The 12,917-nt window shown below is 37.1% G+C and overlaps 1 protein-coding gene across 1 annotated transcript in view; it reads right to left on the bottom strand.

Moving 5' to 3' along the window:
• The window catches only part of LOC149180406 (cycloartenol synthase-like), a 303,462-nt gene extending 290,973 nt beyond the window's left edge, over positions 1 to 12,489 (bottom strand). The window contains exon 1 of the mRNA XM_089413870.1: positions 11,828 to 12,489. Within this exon, the coding sequence (XP_089269996.1) occupies positions 11,828 to 12,025 (198 nt within the window). The 5' untranslated portion in view covers positions 12,026 to 12,489. The remainder of the gene's footprint in view (positions 1 to 11,827) is intronic.
• Between the last annotated feature and the right edge of the window lie 428 nt (positions 12,490 to 12,917).

Here is a 12,917-nt window from a genome sequence, read left to right as displayed (position 1 = left end):
GAACTATTCTTATCTTGGTTTCCCAACCCTCAAAGAATATCGGTCCTCTTGCATACTCTTATGTTGGATGCCCTACACATCCTCAAAGAGCATCAGATGCCAGATGATTACCCAATCCTCCATTCTTTCTTCCCAAGTGAAGACAAGAATGTTGTGTCTATCTCTCCCTCTCTGTAGTAGAATCTGACCTGAAAATATAATAAAATAGAAAATACCGAATATGCCCAAGAAAGAACACAATAGAAGATAAGAACTTCATATCTTTATTAATCAAACCCTTGAGGTAGGGTAATACCATACAATTACTCCTTAAAAAAGGAGATCACTCCACAAGCCATATGCTTGTCAATACAAAACAATACTTGACATCTCTCCATGGGGAGTCTCTAGCCTCTATATACGCTTCATACATACAATACCATGGGGAGTCTCTCGCCTCTTTATAGGCCTTATATCTAATACAACAAGTTTATCACATTATTCCTAACTACTTGTGGTATCTTACATGATGCGAGTTAACCACTTTATTTATTAACTATGGCCCATCACATTATTATATTATTCCCTTGGGTACCTCCCTCTGTACCCCATAATATCCCCCCTAGGTATACTACATTCCACCCCCCTTAAACATGTTTCGTCCCCAAAACATAAGAAGAACACAATTAATAAGATCTATTCAAAAGAGTAGTCCACTAGTACCATGTATGTGCATTTAGCCATCCCAGAGACATGTGATTACTCGATCTAGTCAGTGCCCCTCTCGCTTTAGATGGGAGTTGATCTTGGCGGTTCCTCTGTGTTGATGTGCTATGGGTGGATTGTCGCACCTCTTTATCTGTCGTGCAGGGGTTGTTGTCCTTGTTGCTAATTCGTTGCCATCTTGTTGGTTGTTTTCTTGCTGGGTGATGTGGGTGGTGATATGTTGAAGTTTTAACCAATGGTGTATCTTTCTTTAATTCACCACCTAATAGAGCTTGATTGGTATCTGCTACATGTTGTGGCGCTTGCGGTTGTTGCTTATCTTCCAGTATTACTTCAACCACAAACTCTTCATCTGATGTGTCAGTACCTGCAACATTTTCTGTTCAGCCTCCTTGGACTCTACCTATTTATTGATGGAAATATCTTGTAATGTATTTTTCTTCTTTTTATACCAGAGCTTTAAGAATTTATTCTACACATTAATATTGATAGTACCAACAGATTCCATCCAAGGGTATCCCAAAACAACATCCACATTAACCATATCTGAAGCATAAAAATCAGAATGCAATACATATTTGTCCATAGAAATCTTCAAATCTTTATAAACTTGAACATCCTCATTATCAACCTATGTGTTTTCAATGTGTTTTGCTAGAACTTGCAATTTTTTTGCCCAATTAACATTGATAAAGTTATGCTTGCAACTAGGATTTATAGACACAATGATCTTCTCCTTCTGAATACATCCATGAACCTGTAATAAGGAGATACTAACAGAAAATAACCCCTTATGTTTCTTATTATCCTGTTTTCTAGCATGAGACCAGGGGTTAAACTTGACGGGTGACCCTACCCGTCAAGGAATTTTTTATGACGTTTTTATTTTTAAACTGCCCATCATATGACTTTTAAAATGTATTTGTACAAGTTTCATCTGTGCTCTGTGAACTGGTTTGTTAAGAATAAAATCAAGCATAGCATATTTTTTTAATGGATTATTTATTTATTTTTAAACTGCTTCAAAGAACCTTTCACAATTAATTTATAAATTGAACCAGGCTAAAGTTGACTGGGCTGCCCCGTGGAATAGTAAAGAGCTTGAACTATGTAAATGTTCAAAAAATAATCTTGCACAGGTATGCTGCTAAAAATCCCAAACGCTAAAAATAAATCTAAATAAATCATTTAATAAAATTATAAAAATACATCTTTAACAAATTCAATTAACTAATCCAACAAATGAAATTTTACAACAAAAATCCAAAACTAAACAATATAACAGAGTTGTTATCAAAAATGATATAACAAACTTTCACATGAAAATATTCATCTTAGTTGTTTCTTCTTATCCATCTCTCCTTTATCCCAGTTTTTATATGTAAATATTCATCGTCAGAAGACATGCAATGTGCATACCCCCATTTCATTTTCAAATGAAGATATCCATATTCGAGAGGATATACATAGCAGAACCCAACACAAAATCTTTCAGAAAAATAAAGAGAGTTCCCTACAGCTCCCACTGTCAAGAGCACAGGGACGCTGGAACTCGTAATCAAAAAAAGCAAAACAAAAGAATTCAAAATACCTGATTCATGATGCACAGTCTACAGATCAGCGGGGTGCTGGCCGACATGGACGTTCGAAAGACCTATCTACCATAACCCAATTCTCCCACCAATTTACACACAGACAAGCAGCGAAGATGACTCTGAGAGTCTGAGTCACAACTTACAGGCTACAGCGCGCTGCACATCACAGATTCACAACTTACAAGTGATGGGCATACTGGCGAGTACACTGAGATAAAAGCAATTCGAGGAAACAACGCAACAAAGGACATTTTCAAGGATCAAGAGCACAAATTGAGCAGTGCGACAACGCAACCCAACAACGGACATTTTCAAGGCTCGACAAGAACAGTAATTAAGCAATTCGGGAAAGCAATGCAACAATGGACATTTTGAAGGCTCAAGAGCAGTAATTGCCTACTCGATAACTGAAAACAATATTTCGACGAGCCTGTGTGCACTGTGCACAATTTGACCATTTCTTCCAATTCATTATTAACGTCGATTGATGAATTTGAATGCAAACATTCTTTGTAAATTTTGAAGTATGCAATTACTTGCTCGGGGGAGGAGAAGAATAAAACAAATGGGTTGTTCAGCTACACAATGGCTTTAACTCCACCAACGATACATACAAAAAGGACTTAAATAATTCTTTAAATCTAGAAGAAACATGTTCCAAAATTATATAACAAAATACAGAAAAGTCTTAAATTGCTGAAAGAACACCTGAGAACATTGGAAAGAACGCTGTGTTACCTGCTCGATGATAACGAGAAGATTATCAACCACTGGGCGTAAGGTTCGATTCCTAGGGATTACACCAAAATGGAATTTCGAAAAGAAACGCCCTACTGCATATTTCGAGAATCGAGAGCTCTGAGCACTAATTGCCGACTCGCCGCGTTAAACATCCCCCTTGAGTGTCTGCCGCATTGGGGATTCGGTGGTAAATTGATAGATTATTTCCCCGCGGACAGTCGGGACTCGGACTCATTAATGGAATCTGATACGTATTAACTTTTACAGGTGGTAAGTTCGTAGCGAATTGAATGTAAAATCTGCACCGCAGATCCGATCACTGTCACACGGTAAACTATATTAAAAATGCCATACGGTGAATCGGTGATAGCCATCCGAATCCCGATCATGTCACACGGACCTGCCATAGGTTATAAACTTATATATATATATATATATATATATATATATATATATATATATATATATATATATATATATATATAATTTATAAAAAAAAAATTTAAAACTTTTAATTTTTAAACATGCCCGTCAATATGACGGTTTTGAAAATGAATGACAAGTTGCGTATGACGTGGAGGTTTTAAATTAAAACGTATTTTACGGGGAAAATTGTGAAATACGGGCATTCGGGCGTCAAATTTAACCCCTGCATGAGACCATTTATCTAAAAGGACTTTTTCAAATTGTTGATTAGAAAGGTTGAGCAACTTCTTGTTGCCAAATGAGTTCCAAATCTTTATAAACTTGAACATCCTCATTATCAACCTATGTGTTTTCAATGTGTTTTGCTAGAGCTTGCAATTTTTTTGCCCAATCAACATTGATAAAATTATGCTTGCAACTAAGATTTATAGACACAATGATCTTCTCCTTCTGAATACATCCATGAACCTGTAATAAGGAGATATTAGCAGAAAATGACCCCTTATGTTCCTTATTATCCTGTTTTCTAGCATGAGACCATTTGTCTAAAAGGACTTTTTCAAATTCTTGATTAGGAAGGTTGAGCAACTTCTCGCTGTCAAGTGAGTTCTACCATTTGGTCGCCTCATCTTTAAAATGAAACCATGACATCTCTTTCCAAAGGTTCGGATATATTGACTTAAGATATTTTATGAATTCTTCAATAGAAGTACCATTATCTTTTCCTGTAAAAACATTTTGCTAAAACCCTTAAAAATAGAGTAAGGGTTTTGGAGAAAATCACTTACTTTGGCAAAAATTTAAAATAGACACAACTCAGTCAATATGGCTCAGAATCCTTATTATAACCTGCTTTTGGAAATGGAACAACCATTCTGCATCTTCACATGTGATTGAAATTTCAATCTGGGCACCCTCGAACTCATATTCGCACTGCAACTATCCAGTGGTCACAAAATATTTTGAAACAAGAGCTGATTTTAAATTAGCGAGATCTCCCTCATCCGGACTCCGATTCGACCGATTTGTTTTTTCAAATTGGGTAATTTTTCAAGAGGATCTGATATCTGCAATTATTTTCCCAAATTTTCCCACAAAAACTGTAAAAATTTACTGGAGATCCGCCGTCCACGAATTGCCGTCAAAAAAAAATTTGCCACAACAAATTTTAAATCAGCGATATCTCCCTCATCCAAACTCCGATTCAGCGGATTTCTTTTTTGAATTTGGGTATTTTTTCCACAAAGAATCTCGATCTGCTATTTGTTTTTTTCAAATTTAGCACAAAAAATTTCAGATCTGATCTGCAAGCTCGCCACCCCGAAAAATTCCCTCAAAAACAAAAAAAGTATCTCCCCGCTTTGCCCAACAAAGTGCTCTAATACCACTTGTAGTGGATCTGACCTGTTAATATATGAAAATGGAGAATATGCCCAGAAATAACACAATAGAAGATAAGAACTTCATATCTTTATTAATCAAACCCTTGAGGTAGGGTAACACCATACAATTACTCCTTGAGGAGGGAAATCACTCCACAAGTCATATGTTTGTCAATACAAAACAATACTTGACATCTCTCCATGGAGAGTTGCTAGCCTCTATAGAGGCTTCATACATACAATACCATGGGTCATTACTATGGGTCTCTCAATACCATATATCTAATACAATGGGCTTATCACATTATTCCTAACTATTTGTGGTCCCTTACATGATGCGGTTAACCACTTTATTTATTAACTATGGCCCATCACATTATTACATTATTCCCTTGAGTACCTCCCTCTGTACCCCATAATAACCCCCACAGGTACTACACTCTCGACTAGGGAAGATATGCATATTCCTATAAACGAATGACCCAAGCTCCCTCTGACCAGGGGCTTGCCCAAGCTCCCTCTTAATTAGGGACTTGTCAGAGCTCCCTCTTAACTAGGGACTCTCCTTTTCATCAACAGCTTCTTCGTGGGTCCTTCAGCTGCTTGATCAAATTCTTTCTTTGATGTCATGAAATTCCGTCGAGCTTCTTCCTTGTAGGGCATTAGCCATCGATCACTTCCCTCCTTGGTTCGTCATGTCATTCCTTTCTTCATGGAAAGTGGCCTTCTTGGTACATATCTAGAACCTTCTTCATATAGCTACTTCTTTCTCATCGTGCTTCTTTTAGGAATTTCCATCCACCACATTAATGTTAATTGTACTTGTACTTACAACTCTTGTTCCAGTAGCCCTGCATGAACTCATCCATATTTTATTCAAAAATCAAAACATAACATTAAATCAAATGATACCTTACGAGATGGCTCCTTATCATGTCATCTTCCTATAGGTATCAGCATCTTGCATACATGTTGACACATCTCCCAAATATATCCATTGTCAAGGATCTCCATCTTTTTCATCATTGTCTTCATATCTTTCGGGGAGATTGCTAGTCAAATCTTTTTGTTCTTTTGGATGTTGATCACCTTTATCATGGTTGCATATCTCACGATCTCTTCCTCTTACACATTCCATTCCCAGGAGCTTCCAATCAAAGTTCCTTAATTGTAGTCAACCACCTCATACTTCATATGAGGACATATTATGTTGATTTCATCTAGTGTGACTTAATGCCTTTTTGCATCATTTTCAGAGGATGAGATCTTGTTCCCTTGATCATGCTTCTCAAGATAGAAGTAGTGATCCATGTTACCTGCAACCATACAACATGACTTTATAATATTGAATTCAATCATACATACCCCATTTTACCTTTAGGTCCCTTGATCTTTTCCATGCATTCAAACAATGCTTGACTTTCAAAGACTTTTCCATAGATATCAATGACTTCTTTTTCGAGGGCTATATCTATCCTCCTTTCTTATGCAAGGAATTTCGATGACCCATTCAACTTATAGGTCTCCTTCCAATCACGAAGTCATTTTACCAAATAAATTAAAGAATGAAAGATATGTACTTGACAAGTGAAGATGACCTCTTCTACTTGATCACTTTGATGATGGTTGAAGAAGATGTATTAGAGCTTTCTCTTGGATGATCTTCTTTCAAATGAAAAAGCCTTTCTTCAATAGAAAAGATTGCTCCTTTTGGTGAGGATGATTTGTTGCTTCCTCAGATGATCTTCTTCTAGGGCAAGGAGATGATCCTTGCTTGTTTTTATAACCTTGAAGATGACAATGCCTTCTCACCTTCAATATCCTTTGCCTTCTTTTGTAGTGTAGATCAGAATTGCTTCTAGGGTTTCGACTTTCTCCAAGATGATGTGATTTTTGTTTTTGAGGTCATTCAAGCTACCTTGCTTTGTAGACAACTTGATGAGGGTCTTGGTGGCCTTTTGATGATGACTATAGAGACAAAAGCTCTTTCTCACCTTCAATATCCTTTGCCTTCTTTTGTAGTGTAGATCAGAACTGATTCTAGGGTTTCGACTTTCTCCAAGATAATGTGATTTTTGTTTTTGAGGTCCTTCGAACTACCTTGCTTTGTAGACAACTTGATGAGGATCTTTGTGGCCTTTTGATGATGACTACGGAGACAAAAGCTCTTGTTGTTGTAGACTGCTTCTTCGATCTAGGGTTTGATCTAGGATTTAATCAAAATCAGGGTTTGATTCTTCAATGTAGATCTTGATCCCTTTCTTTGATATCCTTCAACTTGCTTTGATGCCCTTCTTGAAACTTGATCCTTGAACGTCTCTTTGATGCCCTTCCTTTGACTTCAACACCTTAGCTCTAATACCATGTTGAAGAATCTAGGCAATTAGGTTAATAAGATTCTTCTCACGGTGATAACTATTTGTGAGGTACTTTTTATTTTTTCTTATTAGCACAATCTTCACTCGATATTATTAGAGTGTGTTTTCTTACTTCATCAAATAGTTACCAAAAGAGACAAGAAAACAAGAAGTTGGCTTTCTGCCAAGGCCAAGACCTCTCACTCTTTGAGAGGAAAAACCCGCACAAATTCTTCTTATAGAGATTCCAATTAACGAATACCAAGACCAAGACCAAGACCAAGACCCTTGACCTAATAGACACTCCAAGATCAAGACACACGTTCTCTTAACAGTCCTCTTTGAGATCTTCATCATTGTCTGGATACTGAAATCTGCCTTGACACTGAGATCCTTTATTCTTAACACTGAGATCTTCATTGTTAACTCAAAGATCTTTATTGTTGTCTTGACACCGAGATCTTCATTGTTAACTCCGAGATCTTTATTGTTGTCTTGACAATGAGCTCTTCATCACAGAGATAATATAAATTGTAGTTACAACTAATTGTTATGTTATCTCACTGCATCGAGACAGAGGTATACTTCTTTGTTCCATTACCGAGACTGTAATAGAGGTGGCATCACAGAAATTTCATAGCTATTGTTCTTACGAAACCTCAGCGAGGCTTCCAAGTTACTTACTGCAATGATACCAAAGCTAGAGATCTTGATGACTGTGCTAAAGGTCTGAGCCTATCACTGTTCTCCATCCGAAAAGATATCTGAGTTGATGACAATGATCATCCTCCAAAAATCATAGGCGAGTTTGAGCTCTCGTACTATGCCACAAACCCGATTTTCCTTTGTCATCCCAAACTGTTCTTATACGTTACTGCCCATCCGACATATAGAAAGAGAACCAAACTTTCTTCTCTGTCATGGTTACTTTCCTCGACATCTGAATTCCTTGACCGATGTACCTTAGTCCGAGCTTCTTATCTGATATTTCTGTGTTGTAGCTTGACATCTGAATTCTTCCACAGTAATGGATCACCGAAACAAAGAATCCATACCTTTTCTGATCACCGAATTCTCAAAGTGATGCGAAGTTACTCTTTTGTCTTTCTGTGATGAGCATAACCTCTTATATATAGTTGTTCATCCATATATAAGCCAACTTGTATTCACAAAGAGATGTGTCTTTATTTGAGAGCCGACTTGAGTTGTTTAATTCACTTTGCAAGCCGACTTCAAGAGGAGTTTCGTGTTTGTCTTTTGGAGGGCTATTTAGACTTAGACATAGACTCATATACACTTTACATATGCTCAAGAAGAGTTGTTCATACATGACATTGACTCTTTGACTGAATAATAAATCCTAAGGCTCTCAATGGGAGCCACTAACAAATAAAACCTCTTGCTCATGAAACCCATGTAGCAAGGCATACAAAAATAATTTTATTTCTTTTAAGTTTTATTTCATCATTTACAAAGATCATGTCATTATGAAGACTGAACATAATTACGTTTTACAACAATCTGGTGGCTGCAAGAGGTTGTTGGCTGTCCGCTGAAGACAATTTAGGAGAAAATTTTCTCCTATGGGTGTCACCCACAGATGTTGGGTAACAGGCACTATTATAAAACGTAGCATCAACCTCTTATTACAGGCTTTCTGCAAATAAGTGTAGCACACACATCTCTTCACAAAGATCACTACCACCAATCAAGCAAACTAGCCATTGTATTTGTACAATGTTTTTCGCCATTCTTTTAGTAATGGAATTTGGTTTTCACTATATATTTGTAATGTCCTCTATGAATTGAGGACAAATGAGACTCATTAGCCTATCCATCCTCATAGGCCATAGTCCATCTAAAAGGGGGAAAACCCCAAAAATACCCATTACTGGGCAAATTTTGGGGCAGCTGGGCGAAAAACCCAGAATTGGGGTTTTGAGTAAAATTCACACAATCATTTATGAAGATGAAACCCCTCAAGGAAGCCTATAAATAAAGGAGGATTGAATTCATTTTGGATCATCAAGTGTGGATCATTACATCTGTTTTCTTGAGCTTAGCTTTGAGGGTTTTAAAACCACTTCCCTCCTATCGATTTTGGTGGTGAAAGATTCCACCCTAGATGATAATCTTATCTTCTCTTTTCTACTTTTCTCTTTGTTTGGCACAAGAACACTATCCGTAAAGGCAACAAATTTTGTTCTTGATCATTGTTGGCATAGGAATAAATCTGGAAAGGCAGCAAGCTCATTGTGGTTTGATTTTTGCCTTGAACACCATCCGGGAGGAAAAGCAGTGAGGGATTCTTGTCTCTTTGAAGATCTTCCTGTCTCTTTGAAGATCGTTGACTCAGATTGGTGAAGGAAATTCTAAAGACATAATCTAGGCAAAAGCTTCTAAAGTACGCGGCTCTCCTAGGGCCCCTGTAGTTTTTCCCTCAGAGTTCTGAAGCAGACATTTTCCCTGGAACAGAGCAGGAAATAGAAACGAAATTTCTATCCTGGCAGAGCGAAGGAGAAAGTGATTTTGACTCAGCTAAATTGTAAGTGTCATTGTAGTCCAGATTCGGTGGTCAAATCACGAATTCTGTGGCTGGACTCCGAAGTTTCTGCAGCCAAGTGTGGGCTCAGTTCGTAGCTAGTTCAGCATGGACTTCCTATAGCGGATTCAATCATCAGAAGCAATTGCGGTATCTGTATCAAAATAGACAGCATACGAAAGGGTCCAATTTGTGACTGCTGAGTAATAAAGGCAAGAAATTTCATATAAGGACTCGTGCGGGATTTTAACAATCAGACATTCTCACTGTGAATTATTTGTGCAAATTTTCGTCTTGTTGCCGAAAATAATTGATAAGTCAATATGCTGTTCTATTGATTTTTATATTCCTTACGTGGCATATTGCTCTATTTATTTTGTCACTTTATTAAAAAGGGCTGTCTAATTTGTCGCATCAATAAGAGGGTTAAATGTAAATTCTGTTATTTGCATTGAATTATTGTGTATTGGAAAAATTTGGTGAAAACCCTAGTATCTTTGTGCAAAAAAATTTGCCCTGGGGTATTACAATATTTATGTTTACCTCCTATGTCAATGCTATATTTCATTTTGTTCTCAATATAATCTGATTTGTGATAACTGGAAAGAGCAATGTGGAAGTGACAGTGATAGTGGAGCATCTAAGAGTGCCTTTGCAACCAAATTTAAAGGAAAAAGAAAGCAAAAGCAGAAGAGGCAACTTTCAGGTCTAGGTAAATTAGTTAAGGATTTGAAATATTTTTATTGTGGTAAATATGAGCATATGAGGAATAATTACAGGAAGTAGTTTTGGGATAACCAACACAACAAGAGCAGATCAAGAAGAAACAAGAAAATGTTGTTGAATGTGGAGAAGACTAGTATTATGCTATTATAGCACTATGGAAGTGGGTTAATTCGACAGATGATCGATTTTTTTATTTCAAAGCATCTAAACATATGAGACTAACAAAATTCACTAATTTGTTCAGTGTGTGGGAGATAACCCCAGGTCAATACAGTGGTTTTGGGTAAGGGCAGGGAGTACTATGTTGAAGACACTGGCTATGTGCAAATCAAGTTGAAAGCTAAGGCCTTGATGTTTATAAATGTTTGAGGAAAATTTTTCTTTCAGTTAGTGAGATTGCAAGACACAATCTATATCTGGACGTTATTTTCCAAGGAGAAAGGTGTTTTGGAATAGATAAAAAGCATATCAGAGGCAAAATCGTGTGCTTTGATTACCAGCAGAGAGAGTGGAAACAGTTCTCTTTGGCATCAGAGATATGGACATTTAAATTTTCTGTTTCTTTCCTTACAAAAGGTAAAATGGTGATTAGCTTACCATAAATTCAAGAGCAAGAGGATATATGTGCAGCGTGCTTAGCAGGAAAATAGCATAGATTGGCATTTGAAGATGGTAAAACTTGGAGAGCCAAGGCAGAGCATGAATTGGTCCATGCTGATATCTGCGGTCCAATGAGGACACTTTCAGTATCTAGTCCAAGTATCTCTTGTTGCTTGATGAAGTTGGTCTATTTCCTTACGCAGAAATTGAATGCCTTTGGTTAAATTTACAAATTTTTAAGGCAGCAATAGAAAGAGTCCAACAGGAGTATTGAAATCCTCCAAAGTAATACAAAGGAGAATTATGCTTTACAAGTCAGAGAGAATTTATATTAAAGAGCATCTAAGCTCAAATCACTCCTCCTGACACTCCCCGACAGAATGGGGTTGTTGAGAAGATATCGCACAGTTGTTGAAATGGCCACATGCATGCTGGAGAGTAGGGTAGTACCTAAAAATATTGGGCAGAGGCAGTGCGCATTCTCATGTACTGGCCGAATAAATGTCCTACAAAAAATGGTGTTAGGGGTCACCCCAGAGCAGGCTTGGTTACGCAGGCAGCCACAGGGTAGCGACTCAAGACCTTTAACTTTGTTGCATGTGTTAACAGGAACAAACTCGAAGTCAATGAAAAGGCAGAAAATGTTAAAGTTTTGAACTTTTCTCGATGTCTGCAAGACAAGACAGACTGTAGAGAAACAGGAAAATCATAAGAAAATACATAGAAAAATAAATGGGATGAATGGCTCTATACCTGCAACCTCATAAGAAAATCAGCACTGTGGTGTTGGATAAATCTCGCGTTATTAAAATCTGCACGAGCTTTTTCCACAGCAAAGTGATCCTCAGATGTACCAGCTTTTAGATCAAATTCCCAGACTTGTCTTCCAACATGATTGTTCAAAGTTTGCAACCAGGGGCTTCCCCCTTCAGCAATCTTCAGCTTCCACATTGCCAATCTTTCAATGCACAATCCAGAGTTTCAACAGAATCACTCAGATTGCAGTTATGACTCCTATCTGTCCCTGTAATCACAGATCCTCATCCAGTTAGTTCAAAGTGAGTAGCTTCTTGGTTTTTATGTCTATCCTGTCATTGACGTAAGGGACTCATTGAATCGGTGACTGCCTCCCTGGAATCTTCAAATTCCTTATCCGCGACTTCCTTCCATTCGGAGGCCACCTCTAGTGATATCTCGGTTGAATCCTCTTGAAGCTCGGTTGACTATTTTGTGTCTGCGTCTTTCTCCATTGTTAGCCCTCAGCTTCCTCCCATTTCATCTAATTTACGATGTAATACTTTATTGGCTTATCATATCGCTTATCTTGCCCTAAAATTAATAGCAATATTAACGAGAACAACCCTGTGGCAATGTCATTTTGTAGAAACAGTGACCCGTGTTTTTGATTGAATCAAGACTTGTGAGATTGTTTGGGTTTGGTGGCTTCTATAAATGCTTTGTCTTTTGTAAAAGTTTTATTTTTAGTTTTTGGCTTCCTAATGGGCATATGGACAGAAATTTAATTCTACTTTAAATAATAATAAAAATGAGACAATTTCCACATATGGAATTGAAATTTGTTTATACGATTTCCTTGTATAGAATTGAAAATGATCCATTTAAATTTAATGATAAAAATATTTAATTAACATTTTTCATTATTTTAAACTATATATAATTATTATAAAATTTGTTATTTGTATATTAATAAATAGTGTAATAATTTGTTATTTGTATATTAATAAATAGTGGTCAATTTTTTTTGGAGATCGTTGAGCTCTGGAGCGTTGCCATGAAACTCTAGCTGCCCCTTTGCGCCCTTGCTGCTCTGCGGCCTGTGGCT

Source organism: Pinus tabuliformis, chromosome 3_2 (assembly GCF_031772625.1).
Source record: "Pinus tabuliformis cultivar Carrire ecotype Pingquan chromosome 3_2, CPIR1, whole genome shotgun sequence".
Taxonomy (NCBI): domain Eukaryota; kingdom Viridiplantae; phylum Streptophyta; class Pinopsida; order Pinales; family Pinaceae; genus Pinus; species Pinus tabuliformis.
This window is presented reverse-complemented; position numbering and strand designations above follow the sequence as displayed.